Raw genomic sequence first — 21,288 nt, 5'->3', positions numbered from 1 at the left:
TGTGCACAATGCTTCAAATAGTACCTCCCAGAGGTTGAAGCAATTCCCAACTTTATTTTTGTGTCATGCTCAATGGACTGCACAGGAATTGTGTGTAAAAGTGAGGAGTAGACCCCCTTTCATAATGCTCCTGATACTTACACATTCTTCCTCATTTGCAGCCAGGTGACGGCATTGGCTCAGCCACTGTACCCGCACCCCCCACCCTCCCCCCGCCAACCCTCCATTCAGGTATTTGTACTTTTACTGAAGGGTGACCTTTAGCCCCAAAATAAGGCCACCTTTCTTTACCACCAGCTGCCTCACCAGATTTTGTAATACCAAACCAAGTGCATTGCAGACAAAACATTCTAAGCAATCTTCCTGTGCTGATAGTCTATTTAAAATAGGGGTTAAACCTTGTATCATAATGTTTGCTGCGGCCCTAACTCATGCTAAGGACACACAAACACCTGTGTCACAGGGGAGCACAGACTCCATTTTACTGGGATTACAAATTCAGGGCTTAATGCTGATAGAAAAACACAGATTCCAAACAATAGAAGTAGAATAAATTATTACATGGTACCGTGCAATGGTTTGATAAACTATTCTCAAATAATTTTGATTTAGTCATTAGTATATTCTAAAATATTTTCTTTTTGACCAACAATCCTGGCTTTCCCTTCCTCCGCCCCAGGCACCTCTTCACAGAGACAGAACTAATGAACAACAGTTGTAATGTCGCATATTGTGGGTTTCCATTTTTAGAAGATGAACTATTTTATGAATTAAACACTGGCTTCATCACGGTACATCAGCACTAAAATATCAACCATGGCCATAGGTGAATTGCCAGTGTATTCTGGCCCTGCTGGGAGCAGATAGTGAAAAACCTGAAATGGTTAAAGATAAAATTTCATAGTTTTCCTGATCGCTCGGCGAGTTTTCCTGGTGAGTCGCTGAACCTTACAGACCTGGAAGTCGACACGTGGAATTACAGTACAAGAAGTCCAGTCATATTCACATCTTTCAGGGCTTGGTCTTGCCAAGGGGATGATATTAAGATCTTACTTCTATAAAATTACAAATATTACAAAGCACAGCATTGATAAGTATAATTATGAAAAATGGCCAAGCTTTAGTCATTTCCTGTGTCCATGAGAAAATTGCCTGGTGTCCTTATCATACACAAATATTCAGTTAATTAAGCTCTTCTAAAATGTTCTGATAAATGTTCGTCACTAAAATCAGTCTGTGAATACCATACTAGATGGAAATCTACATGTTGCTAAAATGAAAACAGACTGGCTGATTTTTCATGTCTAGACAGCAACTGTGATGCAATTGGCTCCCTGTTGATATGTGGTGAGCACCCAACCTTCCTAGTTTTAAACCAAAGATTAAATAACGTGACATTTTATGATCATGAGCCTGATTTCTGCTATTGAGCTTTCAACCAGAGTGATGATATCTGTTATAAATAATTATCCCTTATGGTACAATGGGCAAGTTATCTTCTGCTGTAAGGGTCAGGCAGCTATGAAAAATAATAATAAAATCATCTGTTGTTGTTAAACAGTTTTGTGGCTTGCAATAGCTCTCCTTAGGTTGCCATGCAAAAATACATCAAAGATTGACCTTGTATAATGTGAACATATTTCTGGCACTCGATTGCAAAATAGAATTTGAAGCCAGCTATCATCTAATGAAAGTCCATTTTTTCCAGCATTCGTTCAACCTCAAAAATTGAAATTGAGACCCGAGAGGCACAAAATGTAAGGCAAGTGTTATCAAGGTCTAGACTGGGTTGTATTTGTTAGCAATGAATTCAAAGTAAACATAATAGAAATAAAATGGAAAGAAAACAAGAAAGAAGAGAGAATTAAGGAGAAAAGGAAAAACACTGTAAGCAGAAATTAACCATCTAAATGTTTCTTTTTTTAAACTATAATATAATTAGAAAGCTATACCAGATAGCTGACTAACTTTTTGATTAATATTAAGATTTATTTCAGAGCCACGGTGTGTGACCCAAGAGTGTTTAGAAAACAATAATTCAGAGAGCCTGATTTCCTCAGATCTGCCAAAAGTCTAAAAAATTATAAATTAGTGGCTAACAATATGCATACTTTGTGGAAATGCTGTTTTAATTGGAGAGTTTATCTTCCCTTATTTTACCAGGTTTGCTTCAGTCACCAATGTTACACACAACAACTTGACATTACTATATTTAACAGTACGATCACTATGATCGAGCTTTTCACCCTACCTTAAGACTGGACAATGCAAAACCTTAAACCTCTCAAAACAATTCGTGTAAACAGGATATCTAACTGTTACATTCTCTGATCTTATATAGCTACTGAGCTTATAAACAGTTGTAATGCAGTTACTGGTCTTATAAACTAATAATACAGTTACAGTTCTTGTCCAGAGAAATAATTGTTTCTGGCAATGTTGCAAATGGTAGCGTAAGTAGTTGTAAATTCTGCAGAAACTATGAATATCAAAAAGAATATATTAAAAAAAATGTTTTCAGCTGGAAAAATTGATTCTAGTTATCTCAACTCATGCTGATTTTTTTAATCAGATATCCTATTGATGTTGAGTTATAGTTTGTATTTAAAATCCCTCTTTCCACTCCCTCCATTGTGTTTTTACTGAGCTCCTGCTGATGTTTCTATTGATCCCATACATGGAGTACTTGATTTGCACTGAGCATTCACCACAAAAGTGTTAGGCCTTTGGCTGACACTGAAACATCTGAATGTTCTCTCCAGCCTTTGAATTTGCTCAGTGACTTAGGCTGACAATTACTGAAACACTCCCTGCTAAAATACCTACAGGCATGTTAGCTTTGGCATTGTGAGAGCACAACTTAAAACAGCCTATTTCTACATTACAAAAGTTTTGATTTAATATTAAAAGTAACCTCAGAAAATTTTCTTTTGTGGTGCTGAAAAAAAGCATAGGAACACAAGAACATAAGAACAAGGAGCAGGAATAGGCCATACGGCCCCTCGAGCCTGCTCCGCCATTCAATAAGATCATGACTGATCTGATCATGGACTCAGGTCTACCTCCCTGCCCGCTCCCCACAACCCATTATTCCCTTATCGTTTAAGAAACTGTCTATTTCTGTCTTAAATTTATTCAATGTCCCAGCTTTCACAGCTCTGTGAGGCAGTGAGTTCCACAGATCCACAACCCTCTGAGAGAAGAAATTCTCCTCATCTCAGTATTAAATGGGCGGCCCCTTATTCTAAGATTTTGCCCTCTAGTTCTAGTCTCCCCCATCAGTGGAAACATCCTCTCTGCATCCACCTTGTCAAGCCCCCTCATAATCTTATACGTTTCAATAAGATCACTTCTCATTCTTCTGAATTCCAATGAATAGAGGCCCAACCTACTCAATCTTTCCTCATAAGTCAACCCCTTCATCTCCGGGATCAACCTCGTGAACCTTCTCTGAACTGCCTCCAAAGCAAGTATATCCTTTTGTAAATATAGAAACCAAAACTGCACGCAGTATTCCAGGTGTGGCCTCACCAATACCCTATACAACTGTAGCAAGACTTCCCTGCTTTTATAGAAACATAGAAACATAGAAAATATACTCCATCCCCTTTGCAATAAAGGCCAAGATTCCATTGGCCTTCCTGATCACTTGCTGTACCTGCATGCTAACTGTTATACTCATAGTAAATGGTCAGACCGAGTACTGTATGTAATGAGCAAGTGTGACCTTAGCTCCTTTATTGTAGTTCCAGAGTGCACGTAGGTGGCCTGCTTATATACCGTGCTGGGATCCCTTGGGACTCCAACAGGTAGGCCCTCTGGTGGACAGGTGTGATGCAGGTTACAAGGTTACAAAGGGTAAATACATAACATCACTCCCCCGTGAAGTCAACAATACACTTATTTACAAGGTGAGACGATCTGGGGCTTTGCGTTCTCTTGTTGATTGTCTTGGTATAAATGTTAGTGTGGTTGGGTTGGTCAGTTCTTCACTGGGCTGTTGGGCAGCCGGCCTTGCCGGGCTGCTGGAGATGATGAGTTCTCTTTCGTGGTCAACTGTGATGTCAGTTGTCACTTGTGTGTGTTGGAAGGTCAAACTTGGTGGTGTCCTCTTCAGGTTGTACGTAGCTGTTGGTGAACCGCAGTTTAATTTGGTCCAAGTGTTTTCTGTGCGTTTGTCCATTGGTCAGTTTGACCTGAAACACCCTACTCCCCTCTTTGGCTGTGACCGTGCCAGCGAGCCATTTGGGACTGTGTCCATAATTGAGCACAAACACAGGGTCATTGATCACAATATCGCGTGACAAGTTTGCACAGTCATGGTACACACTCTCTTGATGCTGCTTGTCCTCCACGTGATCATATAGATCAGGGTGGACCAGAGAGAGCCTTGTTTTAAGCGCACTTTTCATGAGCAGCTTGGCTGGGGGAATCCCGGTGAGTGAGTGGGGTCTGAAGCGGTAGCTGAGCAGTACTCGGGACAACCGGGTCTGCAGGGAGCTTTCTGACACTCGTTTCAAGCTTTGCTTGATGGTCTGGACTGCCCGTTCTGCCTGGCCGTTGGATGTGGGCTTGACCGGCGCAGATCTGACATGTTTGATCCCATTGTGGGTCATGAACTCTTTGAATTCGGCACTGGTGAAGCACGGCCCATTGTCACTGACTAGGACATTGGGCAGGCCATGCATGGCAAACATTGCTCACAGACTTTCAATGGTGGCCGTGGATGTACTTATAGACATTATTGCAAATTCAATCCACTTTGAATAAGCATCCACGATAACCAAAAACATTTTGCCTAGGAATGGGCCTGCAAGTTCTACATGGACCCTTGACCACGGTTTGGATGGCCAGGACCATAAACTTAGCAGTGCCTCTCTGGGTGCATTGCTCAAATGAGAGCAAGTGTTGCACTGGTGTACACCCGACTCTAAGTCTGAGTCGATGCCTGGCCACCACTCATGGGATCTGGCTTTGGCTTTCATCATCACGATGCCTGGGTGGGTGCTGTGCAGTTCACAAATAAATGTGTCTCTGCCTTTCTTGGGCAAGACCATACGATTGCCCCACAAAAAACAGTCCGCCTGCATGGATAGCTCATCTTTGCATCTGTGGAATGGCTTAATCGCTTCCTGCATCTCCACTGGGACACTGGACCAGCTCCCATGGAAGACACAGTTTTTTACCAGGGACAGTAAAAGATCCTGGCTGGTCCAGGTCCTGATCTGGTGGGCCGTAACAGGGGATTTCTCGTTCCCAAATGCCTCCATGACCATAAGCAAGTCCGCTGGCTGTGCCATTTCCAACCCGGTGGTGAGCAATGGTAGCCGACTGAGAGGATCTGCGCAGTTCTCTGTGCCCGGTCTGTGGCGGATTACATAGCTGTAGGCTGACCGCGTGAGCGCCCATCTTTGGATGCGGGCAGAGGCATTGGTATTGATCCCTTTGCTCTCCGAGAATAGCAATATGAGCGGCTTGTGGTCAGTTTCAAGCTCGAACTTGAGGCCAAACAAGTACTAGTGCATTTTTCTTGCCCCATAAACGCAAGTCAGAGCCTCTTTTTCAACCATGCTGTAGGCCCTTTCGGCCTTGGACACACTCCTGGATGCATACACAACTGGTTGCAATATTCACGATTCATTAGCCTGTTGTAACACACACCCCAACCTGTATGACGATGCATCGCAAGCTAACACAAATCGTTTACATGGGTTATACAGAACAACCAGTTTGTTAGAACACAGTAAATTTCTGGCTTTCTTAAAGGCAGCCTCTTGTGAATTCCCCCATACCCAGTCATCTCCCTTGCGCAGTAGCGCATGCAGGGGTTGTAGCAGGGTGCTTAACACAGGTAGGAAATTACCGAAGTAGTTCAGGAGTCCCAGGAACGACCGCAGTACCGTCACGTTCCGTGGTCACGGTGCATTCTTGATGGCTTCCAGCTTGGCGTCGGTGGGTTTGATGCCGTCTGCTGCGATCCTCCTTCCAAAGAAGTCAACGTCCTGTACCAGGAAAACACACTTCGATCGTTTCAACCTGAGCCCCACGCGATCCAACCGACTAAGAACCTCCTCCAAGTTCTTCAAGTGCTCCATGGTGTCCCGACCTGTAACCAGTATGTCGTCCTGGAAGACCACTGTACAAGGAACCGACTTTAGCAGGCTTTCCATGTTCCGCTGGAAGATCGCTGCAGCCGACCAAATCCCGAACAGACACCGTTTGTAAATAAACAGACCTTTGTGCGTGTTGATGTAGGTGAGGCCTTTCGAAGACTCCTCCAGCTCCTGCGACATGTAGGCCGAGGTCAGGTCCAGCTTGGTGAACATCTTCCCTCCAGCCAGGGTCGCAAATAGGTCGTCTGCCTTGGGTAGCGGGTACTGGTCCTGCAGCGAAAAATGGTTAATCGTTACTTTATAGTCACCGGAAATTCTAACTGTACCGTCCTCCTTGAGTACCGGAACAATCGGACTGGCCCAGTCGTTCAACTCCACCGGCGCGATGATGCCTTCACGTTTCAGCCTGTCCAGCTCGGTTTCCACTTTTTAACGCATCATGTACGGTACCGCCCGAGCCTTGTGGTGGATGGGTCACGTACCGGGAACCAAATAGATCTGCACTTTCGCTCTCGGGAAACTTCCAATGCTTGGCTCAAATAACGAAGGGAATTTGCTTAGAACCTGGGTACATACGGTGTCGTCAACTGACGAAAGCGCTCGGATGTCGTCCCAGTTCCAGCGGATTTTCCCCAGCCAACTTCTGCCAAATAATGGGCCATTCCCTCACACTATCCAGAGCGGGAGTTCGTGTACTGCTCCACCATGGGAAACTTTGACTTCAGCACTGCCAATTAACGGGATTAGTTCCTTTTGTATAAGTCCTTAGCTTCGTGTGAATGAGCTTGGGCATTTGTGCCTTCTTCCCCCACAGCCTATCGAAGGCCGTTTTACTCTTTATGGACTGACTTGCCCCCGTGTCCAGCTCCATAGACACTGGAATACCGTTCAGTTCAACTTTCAACATTATTGGCGGGCATTGCGTCGTGAACGTGTGTACCCCGTACACCTCTGTCTCTTCCGTACAACTTTCCAATTCCATCTGATCCACTGTGGACCGATCTTTCTCTGCATCGTGGTGGTTTGCAGGGTTTGTAGCTCGCCTGCACATTGGTTGGAGGTGTTCCATTGTTCTGCAGCCATTGCACGCATAGTGCTTAAAGCGGCATTGAGGGGGCCAATGATTACCCCCGCAGCGCCAACAGAGTGTTAACTGCCTCACATTAACAGATGATGGTGGACTCTGGATCAATTGAGGTGGAGCCACAGCAGCCGGCGTGTATATTATGCCCTTTTACATTTTTGGTCAAAACCGACGTTACTTGATGTACAGTATTGGCCGAAACGTCTTTGTTCTGTGAAATCTGCTTGGTGTTGTCGCTGGTGGACATAACTGCCTGGGCTATCGTGCTGGCTTTACTCAGATTTGGAGTTTCTAATGTCAACAGTTTGCGAAGGATGTCTCATGTCCGATGCCCAGTACAAAAGAAGTCTCTGAGCATTTGTTCTAAGAATCCCTCAAACTCACAATGTCCTGCAAGGTGCCTTAGTTTGGCGACATAGCTCGCCACTTCCTGGCCCTCCGATCGTTGACACGTGTAGAACCGATATCTCGCCATCAAAACACTTTCCTTAGGATTTAGGTGCTCTCGGACCACCGTACACAGTTCTTCATAGGATTCCTCTGTTGGTTTAGCCGGGGCCAGGAGATTCTTCATGAGGCCATAGGTTGTTGCCCCACAAGCAGTTAGGAGGATCGCCCTTCGTTTGGTCACATTCTCGTCCCCTTCCAGCTCGTTGGCTACAAAGTATTGGTCAAGTCTCTCCACGACGGCCTCCCATTCGTCCCCCTCTGAGAACTTCTCCAGGATGCCGACTGTTCTTTGCATTTTTGCGCAGTTCGTTACCTCATTGCCAATTGTTATACTCGTAATAAATAGTCAGACCGAGTACTGTGTGCAGTGAGCAAATGTGACCTTAGCTCCTTTATTGTAGTTCCAGAGTGCAGGTATCTCATGGGTGGCCTGCTTGTATACCGTGCTCCCAAGAGATGCTGGGATCCCTTGGGACTCCAACAGGTCGGCCCTCTGGTGGACAGGTGTGATGCAGGTTACAAGGCTACAAGGGGTTAAATACATAACACTAACCTTTTGTGTTTTATGCACAAGTACCCCCAAGTCCCGCTGTACTGCAGCACTTTGCAATCTCTCTCCATTTAAACAACTTGCTCTTTGATTTTTTCTGCCAAAATGCATGACCTCGCACTTTCCGACATTATACTCCATCTGCCAAATTTTTGCCCACTCACTTAGCCTGTCTGTGTCTTTTTGCAGATTTTTTGTGTCCTCCTCACACATTGCTTTTCCTCCCATCTTTGTATCGTCAGCAAACTTGGCTACGTTACACTCAGTCCCTTCTTCCAAGTCGTTAATATAGATTGTAAATAGTTGGGGTCCCAGCATTGATCCCTGCGGTACCCCATTAGTTACTGATTGCCAACCCAAGAATGAACCATTTATCCCGACTCTCTGTTTTCTATTTATTAGTCAATCCTCTATCCATGCTAATATATTACCCCCAACCCCGTGAACCTTTTTCTTGTGCAGTAACCTTTTATGTGGCACCTTGTCAAAAGCCTTCTGGAAATCCAAATACACCACATCCACTGATTCCCCTTTATTCACCCTGCTCATTACATCATCAAAAAATTCCAGCAAATTTGTCAAACATGACTTCCCCTTCATAAATCCATGCTGACTCTGCCTGACCGAATTTTGCTTTTCCAAATATCTTCTTTAGGAGCTATTGCTTCTTTAATAATGGACTCCAACATTTTCCCAACCACAGATGTTCGGCTAACTGGTCTAGCGTTTCCTGCTTTTTGTCTGCCTCGTTTTTTAAATAGGGGCAAAAGAAAGGCTAGCTAAACCGCTTTACTGAAACCACTACAGGGTAATGGCTTTTTCTGCCTCGACATAGTATTGTTAACGGTATGTACAGCTTGAGTCAAATAACTGAGCATTGGTAAGTAAATGAGTTATTAGAGTGTGCGTTGAGGTGTATTAAATGCACTTTTTCCATATAATTTATTAAAACTGCATAAGATTGCATGAGCTCTGTGTTATATTCTTTCGTGGGCTTCTGACATTCAAAAAACTTTTAACCATTCCTGGGGTGAAGTAATTGATAGCAATCTTCTGCACTGGGACAAGAGGAGATGATTTGGAGCTTTGTAGATAACAAACTCCTAAATCTGATTCTTGTCTTATCAATCCAAAGGCTACAAATTCAGCCACACAGTTCCCATTTTTCATGCGCGAACAGACCCACCAAGCCCCCAATATGGTGTGAAAGGAGATTGCGCTGGCACCAGGAGTGCTTGCTGGCATCATTGAAAGTCAAGAATGTATACAAATCAGGGTCCTGCCTTTCACGCAGGACCCAGCATAAGTTTTTAAATTTTCCCAAAGCTTCACTCACCACGTGCTGAACTCGCACAGCAGAACATGGTGCTAGCCGACAGGAAGACCCGATACTTACCTGAATATGGAGCCGGGAGGATCTCGAGTGCTCCATCTGAGGCCGCAGTAAAAGAATGCGGTATGCTCACTCCTCCCCCTGGTGGCGACCGATTTTCCCCACCATCGGTCCCCCCCCACACCACCCCCACCCCACAACCCGGCCATTGACCAGTCCCTCTGGCCTGAGGCCCGATCTCTTTCCACTCCCCACCCCCCTACCCAGCTACTGATGGCCCCTCCCCTCCCCAGTCCCCCCTTCCTCGTTTACCTGAAGGTCACTGCTAGCGTTGCAGCGGCCTGATCTTCAGTGATGCTTCACCATGTATATTGACTCTCATTCCCTGCAGTTATCCCGCATCATGGAATTGAGGCCAAGACCTAATATCAGAGGTGATTCGGGCCACACTAATTAGGCACAGGAATATCATCCTGCATCCCGCTACCCCCCACCTACCCGAATTCTGGGCCTTAGTCGTTTAACAGGACAGAAAATGCACTAACATTTTTAAAAATCGGATCGGATCTTGGTTTTATAAATAGGGGCATAGAGTACAAAATCAAAGAGATAATACTAAAGCTATACAAATTGTTGATTAGGTTGCAGTTAGAATATTGCATCCCGTTTCCAGTGCCCTACTTTACGTAAATATACAAAAGATTTGCTAATTTGAAACTATGGATTTGGAGGTTTTTGTTCTGTGGAGATTAAAGAGAAACTAGGGCTGTTTTCACTAAAACAGAGCAGGCTAAGAGGAGCTTCAGTGGCTGGAATTTTACCGGCGCTGAGAGGGCGGGATCGGAGGTGGTTCAACCGTCAAAATTGAAATAATTGACAGCGGCGGGGAAGGCAATTTAGATTATTAAGAGGCTGTTAAAAGACAATTACAGCATTTTGCGCTGTACTTAACATTTGTCTGACTTTTTCACGAGGTTCACGATGCTCGGAGATCACGTCAGGTAAGTAGGTCAGGTGTTCCATCAGTATCCATTATTCTGAATAGTTGACCGCTCCAAATGTGGTGTAAAAGCTGTTCACTGTCCAATCTCAGAAGCTGGTGCCTTCAGGATTTGGAAGTCACATTTGAGCTTTATGCAGGTTGGAAGTGCTTGGAGTAAACTTTCTATCCACTGTCACCTCCTTGGAACAACCTCTCTTGCCATTGACAGATCCCTTCTGTCATCTTAATCTCACCTGCCATCTATTCCATCAGCATTGGTGCCCTTGAAAAAAATCTCACCTTGGTCCTCAGAATCCCACCATGATTAGCATCACAAGGCACACCAGCATCACCAGGCACACCAGCAGCACCAACAACAACACCAACCTTCTATACAATCACCTGATGCTGCACAAGAGAGAGGGCATCAGCACCCGACCACATTGCTGCCAAGGATGGCCTCACCATGGCCAGATTTACTTCATTTGATGCTGTACACCCAGGCTGCCACATAATGTGCCAGGTTTGCGCCACTCCTCTGCAGCATTGTAAAGGATTCCAGCAATGCCCAAGCCATTCCTTTCACACTCATCACCATTGCGGGAGGTACCGTTATGTCTCACCATTCACTAAGCCACTTCCAAAGGTGCACACAAATCTGTCTGAGAAGGTAAAGTGTTGAAAATAAATACCGGTGATAACACCAAGGGGTAGAAATTACCCCCCGCCCGAAACGTTTCGATGGTTTTTTCCGCAGGTCGCCTCTTGAGCGACATTCGGCTCTTTGTTGTTTGTTTTTCCTTGGCTCCGGAAGTCGATCTTAATGGGGGCGGTGACAACACTTGAGGGGCAGATATGGGGCGATGACAACACCTGAGGGGCAGATACGGGGTGTTAGCAACAACTGAAGGGCGGAAGTTGGGGGTGGTGCGGAATGACTGCTGCAATGACGTCTCACGGCACCGCATCTCCACGACTTTTCCCTTCGCTTAAAGGGGAGAGCCTCCGCAATTTTAAAACTTCATCCCACTGGGCCACCAGGGAGGGTTTCGGCCAGGCCAGCAGCCTGGCACCCAAGAGGGCTGCCTGTTGGCGGCCTGGCCAAACCTGGGGCATAATTGTCGGCCAACAAAAAAAAACATGGCGGCATCAGCCATGCATCCTCCCCTTTAAGGGAAGCAGCACCGCCATTGCAGAAGGCCACAGCCTCACTGGACCACCGGGAAAAAACAGGTTTTGGCACCGCCGGGCGGGCCAAAGATTTTTGGAGGGGAATGTCGCCGTTGGGAGGGGGTGGGGGGGGGGGGCGGAATAGATCGGCAGTGCATACGGTGATGACATGCTTATCACGGATCGGCAGCAATGCATGGGGGGGAATCGGGGAACCACCAGGAGAATCGATATTAACAACTTGGAAGAAGGGACTGAGTGTAACGTAGCCAAGTTTGCTGACGATACAAAGATGGGAGGAAAAGCAATGTGTGAGGAGAACACAAAAAATCTGCAAAAGGACATAGACAGGCTAAGTGAGTGGGCAAAAATTAGGCAGATGGAGTACAATGTTGGAAATTGTGAAGTCATGCACTTTGGCAGAAAAAATTAAAGAGCGAGTCATTATTTAAATGGAGAAAAATTGCAAAGTGCTGCAGTACAGTGGGACCTGGGGTCACTTGTGCTTGAAACACAAAAGGATAGTATGCAGGTACAGTAAGTGATCAGGAAGGCCAATGGAATTTTTGCCTTTTATTGCAAAGGGGATGGAGTATAAAAGCAGGGAAGTCTTGCTACAGTTGTACAGCGTATTGGTGAGGCCACACCTGGAATACTGCGTGCAGTTTTGGTTTCCATATTTACGAAAGGATATACTTGCTTTGGAGGCAGTTCAGAGAAGGTTCAGAAGGTTGATTCCGGGGATGAGGAGGTTGACTTATGAGGAAAGGTTGAGTAGGTTGGGCCTCTACTCATTGGAATTCAGAAGAATGAGAGGTGATCTTATCGAAACGTATAAGATTATGAGGGGGCTTGACACGGTGGATGCAGAGAAGATATTTCCACTGATAGGGGAGACTAGAACTGGAGGGCATAATCTTAGAATAAGGGGTCGCCCATTTAAAACTGAGATGAGGAGAAATTTCTTCTCTGAGGGTTGTGGATCTGTGGAATTTGCTGCCTCAGAGAGCTGTGGTAGCTGGGACATTGAATAAATTTAAGACAGAAATAGACAGTTTCTTAAACGATAAAGGAATAAGGGGTTATGGAGAGCGGGTAGGGAAGTCGATCTGTGTCCATGATCGAATCAGCCATGATCGTATTAAATGGCAGAGCAGGCTCGAGGGGCCGTATGGCCTACTCCTACTCCTATTTCTTATGTTCTTATGTTCTTATTTGAGTGTGAGGGGTTGCTAATGAGATGGGAAAGTGATAATGTAGATAGAGAGGGATGGGTCGAGGTGGAAGGTAGGTTGGTGTGAGTGCAGATGTGCAGGAGTAGGGTAGGGAAGGCAGTGTGATGGAGTTGCGATGAGTGGCACAGCAGGCTGAGTGTGGCTTTGCAATAACATTTTGTGATAGAAACATAGAAAATAGGTGCAGGAGTAGGCCATTCGGCCCTACGAGCCTGCACCGCCATTCAATGAGTTCATGGCTGAACATGCAACTTCAGTACCCCATTCCTGCTTTCTCGCCATACCCCTTGATCCCCCTCGTAGTAAGGACTACATCTAACTCCTTTTTGAATATATTTAGTGAATTGGCCTCAACAACTTTCTGTGGTAGAGAATTCCACAAGTTCACCACTCTCTGGGTGAAGAAGTTTCTCCTCATCTCGGTCCTAAATGGCTTACCCCTTATCCTTGGACTGTGACCCCTGATTCTGGACTTCCCCAACATTGGGAACATTCTTCCTGCAATTGATCCAGTCTTTCTTGATATGTCAGTCCCGCCATCCCGGGAATCAGTCTGGTGAACCTTCGCTGCACTCCCTCAATAGCAAGAATGTCCTTCCTCAAGTTAGGAGACCAAAACTGTACACAATACTCCAGGTGTGGCCTCACCAAGGCCATGTACAACTGTAGTAACATCTCCCTGCCTCTGTACTCAAATCCCCTTGCTATGAAGGCCAACATGCCATTTGCCTTCTTAACCGTCTGCTGTACCTGCATGCCAACCTTCAATGACTGATGTACCATGACACCCAGGTCTCGTTGCACCTCCCCTTTTCCTAATCTGTCACCATTCAGATAATAGCCTGTCTCTCTGTTTTTACCACCAAAGTGGATAACCTCACATTTATCCACATTATACTTCATCTGCCATGCATTTGCCCACTCACCTAACCTATCTAAGTCACTCTGCAGCCTCATAGCATCCTCCTCGCAGCTCACACTGCCACCCAACTTAGTGTCATCCGCAAATTTGGAGATACTACATTTAATCCCCTCGTCTAAATAATTAATGTACAGTGTAAACAGCTGGGGCCCCAGCACAGAACCTTGCGGTACCCCATTAGTCACTGCCTGCCATTCTGAAAAGTACCCATTTACTCCACTCTTTGCTTCCTGTCTGCCAACCAGTTCTCAATCCACGTCAGCACACTACCCCCAATCCCATGTGCTTTAACTTTGCACATTAATCTCTTGTGTGGGACCTTGTCGAAAGCCTTCTGAAAGTCCAAATACACCACATCAACTGGTTCTCCCTTGTCCACTCTACTGGAAACATCTTCAAAAAATTCCAGAAGATTTGTCAAGCATGATTTCCCTTTCACAAATCCATGCTGACTTGGACCTATCATGTCACTTCTTTCCAAATGCGCTGCTATGACATCCTTAATAAATTGATTCCATCATTTTACCCACTACCGATGTCAGGCTGACCGGTCTATAATTCCCTGTTTTCTCTCTCCCTCCTTTTTTTTTTTAAAAGTGGGGTTACATTGGCTACCCTCCACTCCATTGGAACTGATCCAGAGTCTATGGAATGTTGGAAAATGACTGTCAATGCATCCGCTATTTCCAAGTCCACCTCCTTAAGTACTCTGGGATGCAGACCATCAGGCCCTGGGGATTTATCGGCCTTCAATCCCATCAATTTCCCCAACACAATTTCCCGACTAATAAGGATTTCCCTCAGTTCCTCCTTCTTACTAGACCCTCTGACCCCTTTTATATCCGGAAGGTTGTTTGTGTCCTCCTGAGTGAATACCGAACCAAAGTACTTGTTCAATTGGTCTGCCATTTCTTTGTTCCCCGTTATGACTTCCCCTGATTCTAACTGCAGGGGACCTACGTTTGTCTTTACTAACATTTTTCTCTTTACATATCAAGAGAAGCTTTTGCAGTCCGTCTTAATGTTCCCTCCAAGCTTCCTCTCGTACTCTATTTTCCCTGCCCGTATTCAAACCCTTTGTCCTCCTTTGCTGAGTTCTAGATTTCTCCCAGTCCCCAGGTTCACTGCTATTTCTGGCCAATTTGTATGCCACTTCCTTGGCTGTAATATTATCCCTGATTTCCCTTGATAGCCACGGTTGAGCCACCTTCCCTTTTTTATTTTTACGCCAGACAGGGATGTACAATTGTTGTAGTTCATCCATGTGGTCTCTAAATGTCTGCCATTGCTCATCCACAGTCAACCCCTTAAGTATCATTCGCCAATCTATCCTAGCCAATTCACGCCTCATACCTTCAAAGTTGCCCTTCTTTAAGTTCTGAACCATGGTCTCTGAATTAACCGTTTCATTCTCCATCCTAATGTAGAATTCCACCATATTATGGTCACTCTTCCCCAAGGGGCTTCGCACAATGAGATTGCTAATTAATCCTTTCTCATTACACAACACCAGTCTAAGATGGCCTCCCCCCTAGTTGGTTCCTCGACATATTGGTCTAGAAAACCATCCCTTATGCACTCCAGGAAATTCTCCTCCACCGTATTGTTTCCAGTTTGGTTAGCCCAATCTATATGCATATTAAAGTCACCCATGATAACTGCTGCACCTTTATTGCATGCACCCCTAATTTCCTGTTTGATGCCCTCCCCAACATCACTACTACTGTTTGGAGGTCTGTACACAACTCCCACTAGCGTTTTCTGTCCTGTGGTATTCCGCAGCTCCACCCATACCGATTCCACATCATCCAAGCTAATGTCCTTCCTTACAATTGCATTAATTTCCTGTTTAACCAGCAACGCCACCCCACCTCCTTTTCCTTTTGAATGGTTTGCGCCACTGCAGCCAATTCCTCCAGACGCCATCCCTGCTTGTGCTCTCCTGTGCAATGTGCAACCAGGCTGCGTTGGTCTCCTGGGGAGGTCTCCTCTGCCCATTGGGAGGGAAGAGAACCTCCCTGCGTGCTGTGACTCCCTCCATAGTCATGGGAGAGCCTGGGTGCCGCCGTGAACCTCTGTGCAGTGCATGTCAGTGTTTGCAGCACCTCAGTGCTATAGAACACTGACAGCACAACTGTCAAAATCAATATGGACATGGTCCCTTTAAGGAAACCGGATGATGACGTGTCATAAAATTATGTCATTAGAATCGCTTCCTTTTAATTGGCCGGGAACCTCGCTGGCCGGGCTTAGGAAGCTCAGTCAGGGTAAAATCACTCGCCACAGACCCCGGTCACCTCGATCCTGACTGGGTCGGCAAAATCGCAGCCAATGTGTACAAAGTTATGAAGGATTTTGACAAGGGAAATAGGGTAAAATTATTTCTGCTCGTTGCAGATTCGGTCACCGGAGGGCAAGATCCTCACCTAACGATCAAAACGAGAGGTGGGAGAAATCTTTTTACACAGAGTAGTTAGGATATAAATACCTTACCAGAAACATGTGGTTAAAGCAGAATCCATAATAGCTTCTAAAAGATAAGTGGATAAGTACTTGAAAAAGAAAACTTTAAAAGGGTATGAGGACAGGGCAGGATAATGGGACTAAATCGATAACTCTTTCAGAAAGTCAGTCCAGCAACGATGGACCAATTTCTTACTCTGCTGTAAAATTCTGGGACTCATTACTTTGTAAAATTACGCACCACCTGTGGTTTTAATGGAATTAGGGTCAGGGCTCCATCTCGAATCGAGAATCTGTTTCCAATTAAGTTGTTCACAAAACCTACAGTATATTTTTGGCATGCACGCAGTAACACTTGGACTGCATTGAGATCTGGTGTGCATCACATGTAAAAACAGTCCACCATACACGTCTCGTCTACAGGCCAGAAATTTTCACTTCAGTACATCAAATTAGCTTTAGTTCATACGGGAGATAATAATATTAACAATATCTTCTGTGTATTTGCACTTCCATTCAACTATACCATGTTTTATTTTATTCATTCACGGGATGTGGGAGTCGCTGGCAAGGCTGGCATTTATTGCCCATCCTAACTGCCCTTGAGAAACTGGTGGGGAGCTGCCTTACACAACTGAATGGCTTGCTAGGCCATTTCAGAGGGCAGTTAAGAGTCAACCATATTGCTGTGTGTCTGGAGTCACATATAGGCCAGACCAGGTAAGGACGGCAGATTTCCTTCCCTAAAGGACATTAATGAACCAGATGGGGTTTTACGACTATCCAATACTTTCATGGCCATCATTACTGAAACTAGTTTTTTTAAGTGAATTTAACTTGCCTAGCTGCTGTGGTGGGATTTGAATTTGTCTGGTACTGGTGAGCACAAGCATGACTACAAAAACATCTTAGTATCCACCTGCCCCAAACTGCCAGGAAGTTGGTATTTCTCAGTTCAGGGGGAGGCCTGTATGCACCGTCCCCTGCTCACCCCACCTCCACCTCCTGCACCCCTTAACACAGAAATTGGCTTCCAAGCAGCATCCTTTTTAAGAGGATCATAGCTACATATAACAAACCTGGCTTGGACCGCCTGCCCCCTTCAGTACTGCATTGAAGTGCCAGTCAAGATTACGCGTTCTAGTCTCTAGCGTGTGTCTTGAAGCCATAACCTCTGACTCAGAGATGAGACTGCTAACACTGAGCCAAGAGGTTTTTTTTAATTCATTTGTGGGATGTGGGTGTCGCTGGTAAGGCCGACATTTATTGTCCATCCCTAATTGCCCGTAAGTGAGTGCCTTGCCAGGTCATTTCAGCGGGCTGTTAAGAATCAACCACATTGCCGTGGGCCTAGAATCACATATAGACCAGACCAGGTGAGGACAGATTCCCTTCCCAAAAGGACATTAGTGAACCAGATGGGTTTTTACAACAATCCAATAGCTACATGGTCACCATTACTGATGCGAGCTTTATATTCCAGATTTATTTATTAACTGAATTTAAATTCCCCAGCAGCCATGATGGGATTTTAACTCGCGTCTCTGGATCATTAGTCCAGGCCTCTGGATTACTAGTCCGATAATATAACCACTATGATACCGTAACCATATTCCAAGTGTCAATGTTGATGAATTATTTGTTTGCAAACTAATGATTCATTGGTGGGGCTGTAAATAATAAAACATTTTGGATTTGTATGGGGCCGGTGTGCACCCGCATGACTACAAGCACATCTTGTGCATCACCAGGCCCAAGCTGCCAGGAAATGGCATTCCTGCTCAGCCAGACAGGGGTCTGTGAGAACCCTAACCCTCCCCCCCCCCCCCACGTCCCGCTGCCGCCCTTCCCAAAACACAAACATTGGCCTTCAAGAATCATCCGTTGTACATGAGTCACACCTACAATTAATAAAAAAATAAAAAGCCTCCCCTTACAATCCTGGGCTGGATACGTCCCCCTCCCACCCAGTGGTCAGTAATCAGGCTCTCAGGAGGCTGGCACGTCTCTTCTCCCTTGCCATACCAGCCTCCAACTTTATGCTGGATCCTTGTGAGGCCAAGGCATGAGAATGCCTAATGTGGGGAGTCCCCCAACTGCACCTCGAAAGGCCATCCCAAAATCTAGGCCCTGTGGCTGGTTTCCAGACCAGTTTGCAGCCTTTCCGTCAGACTGCCACTAAATTTATACCATCATCATGATCATAGACAGTCCCTCGAAATCCAGAAAGACTTGCTTCCACTCTAAAAGTGAGTTCTCAGGTGACTGTACAGTCCAACACGGGAATTACAGTCTCTGTCACAGGTGGGACAGACAGTCGTTGAAGGAAAGGGTGGGTGGCGAGTCTGGTTTGCCGCAAGCTCCTTCCGCTGCCTGCACATGTTTTCTGCATGCTCTCGGCCACGAGACTCGAGGTGCTCAACGTCCTCCCAGATGCTCTTCCTCCACTTAGGTATGCCTGGCCGAGGAGTTTCAGCTCTACTGTGTCATCTGCATACACCTTTGAGCAGCTGGTTAAAGGGTGACATTAATAGAGACTTGGGAACAACTCATGACCTCAAGCTATTGTTCAGCCATTGATGCAGTTCTATGAAAAATGAACTGATCAGCATTCTACAGTTTGCTAATCTGTTAATGGGAGCTATTGAAAACAGCAGATAAAATGCACAGTCTTTTGATTTGAATGGTATTTAATTTCTTCCTTTTATATTACAGCTTTCTTTGGGAAGTATCTGAATGAGTACAATGGCAGCTACATTCCACCTGGTTGGCGTGAGTGGGTTGGATTAGTAAAGAATTCTCGGTTTTACAATTACACGCTCAATAGAAATGGTGTAAAGGAGAAGCACGGATTTGACTACTCAAAGGTACTTGACTATAGCTAGTCTATTGCAGTTCTATACAATGTTCAAGCAATGACTTATGGCCAAAGAGTTGCTAAATTGTGCTCTTGGTACAAAAGTAGTAGTTCCACTAAATATGGCATTGCTGCTTAAAGTTGCTATATCCCACTTTCCAGCCATTTTACAGGCATGTGAGATTCTGTTTTTTCTTTTGATTAATTTTACCTTGAAAGCTGTGAAAAGTGCTATGTAGCTTATTCCCAGCTCAACTCTGCTCAAACACCAGAATCAATGTCAATTTATGAAAGTGAACTGAATTTGACATGTGGATAAAGTACCTTCACAAAGCACGTACAGAACATACACAAACATTCTTAATTCCCCACAAGAATCTAAGAGGAGCAATTAACCCTTTATCGGCTTGGTATTTTGAGCCAAAAGGTTTAGAATTGGGTAAATAATCATTCATGGGGTCGAGGTGGAGTTGGACTTTTGGGTGGAATTACTTTTTCTAGCTTTGGATATTCTTATGCTCTTTTACGTAAAATGCTGCAACTCCATCTGAATCATCTGTTCAAATATATAAAGCTGAGATTCCTCCTTTCTGGCGGGGATTGAACCCCATCGTCTGGATAGAGAGGGGAGGAATCTGGGATGAGATCCAGTTATATCCGATCTCCATCCCTTTTCTTGTAGATTTTAAAATGGATCAAAAGTGGGAATGGGCATTTATTGTGATGTAACGGAATGATTCAGATGTAAGGGAAAGAGGCAGGACTGGCAGGATGATCTTCATTGGAATCGTTGTCACTTCCACCTCCATTGTCCCCATTGAAATGCACTCCTACATGAAACAGGTATAATTACTTGGTAGGATCTGTTCATGTTGCAAATTTACAAAGACCAGTTTCCCGACATGGAACAATCAATTTGCCCATCATTATGAAACCAGCAAATTCAAAATGTGAGTTTTAAAACATTTTTAAAGACCAACAACCGTCCTAGTTACATTGCAGCAAGATACAGAAATTTACTCTCACCCCGAGTGCCCAGTTATACCAAAAATGTCTCGGGCACCTACTGAAAAATTGCTTATGCCCCGACTCTGACATTTAGGACAGGTGGTCAGAAATGCTGTTCTTGGCCAAGATCTATCCCTAAAGCCCTCCTAAAAAATTCAGCATCAATCTATTTGAGAAATTGAAACATGTAGGGACCAAAATTGCCCCTTGCTCCAATTGATGGCGGTAATCTTCTGGGGATGGGACTGTTGTCACCCGGCCCGGAAGTCCTCGACATGGAATTGGGCCTTTCGCCCCTCAAAGGAAGCACAATGCTGAGTCCAGCGCTACACGGGACAGGCCAGCACTACGCGGGTGCTCCACATAGTGCTGATGCGCTACAACGCCCCTCCCCTTCCATTAAAGGGAAGGTCGCTGCGCACTTTTCAAGGCCCTTTGGTGGCCGCCACTGAGCCACCAGGGACCCGTTAGATCGGGGCCATCAGCCCGGCACCCAAAGCGGAGTGCCGAGCTTCACAATGGTGGCCCATTCGATGCGAGGGCCGCTATTGTCGGGCCAACCCAAGAGTCATCCGACACATAAAGATGGCGGCCCGTGAAGCTGGCATTGACATCTGACCGCGCCAGCCTTGCGGCTCGCGGAGCAATTTCTCTTGCAGCACGGAACGTGGTCGGCGCAGAGCGATGAGAGGTCAGCACACACAACGATAACATTATTGCCAGTTGCGTGCTGACCTGGGGCACTAATCGCAGGGCGTGGCACTCCCAGGACTGCGCCCCCCCCAAACCTCTGGGTCATTTGCCCGGGGAGCGATAGCACCCCCTCCGCCGAGCGAAAGCGCCATTGTGGCATTGTGTGTTAGCAAACCCCTGAGGTGCCAACAGGGCTATACAAAGGAGCAATTTCGCCCCCGTAAAATCAAATATTCAATTTTAGCTAATTATCTCCACATGAAGAGGGTGAGATGAAATTAAATGGCTATCTGCTGTATTTGGAATGTACCACAACAAATCCATATTGAAAGTATAATGTCTACATATGTTTCACAAAACAACAAAATAAAATTCAAATAACAATACCCAACATTTTTTTTGCATTGGCCAGCTGTATTCGAACAACT

The 21,288-nt window shown here is 45.4% G+C and overlaps 1 protein-coding gene across 5 annotated transcripts in view; it reads left to right on the top strand.

The window, feature by feature from the left end:
* LOC139277536 (extracellular sulfatase Sulf-2-like) overlaps window positions 1-21,288 on the top strand; it is a 383,019-nt gene that overhangs the window by 269,728 nt on the left and 92,003 nt on the right. For all 5 annotated transcript variants that reach the window (XR_011596105.1, XM_070896109.1, XM_070896110.1 and 2 more), the window contains one exon: window positions 19,018-19,169. Coding sequence is in view for 4 of the 5 variants with exons in the window: in XM_070896109.1 (XP_070752210.1) it covers window positions 19,018-19,169 (152 nt within the window). In the remaining variant the exon portion in view is untranslated. The remainder of the gene's footprint in view (window positions 1-19,017; window positions 19,170-21,288) is intronic.

The sequence above is a fragment of the Pristiophorus japonicus genome, chromosome 12, assembly GCF_044704955.1.
Source record: "Pristiophorus japonicus isolate sPriJap1 chromosome 12, sPriJap1.hap1, whole genome shotgun sequence".
NCBI lineage: Eukaryota > Metazoa > Chordata > Chondrichthyes > Pristiophoridae > Pristiophorus > Pristiophorus japonicus.
The sequence above is the reverse complement of the archived record's forward strand: the minus strand, read 5'-3'. Positions and strand labels throughout refer to the sequence as shown.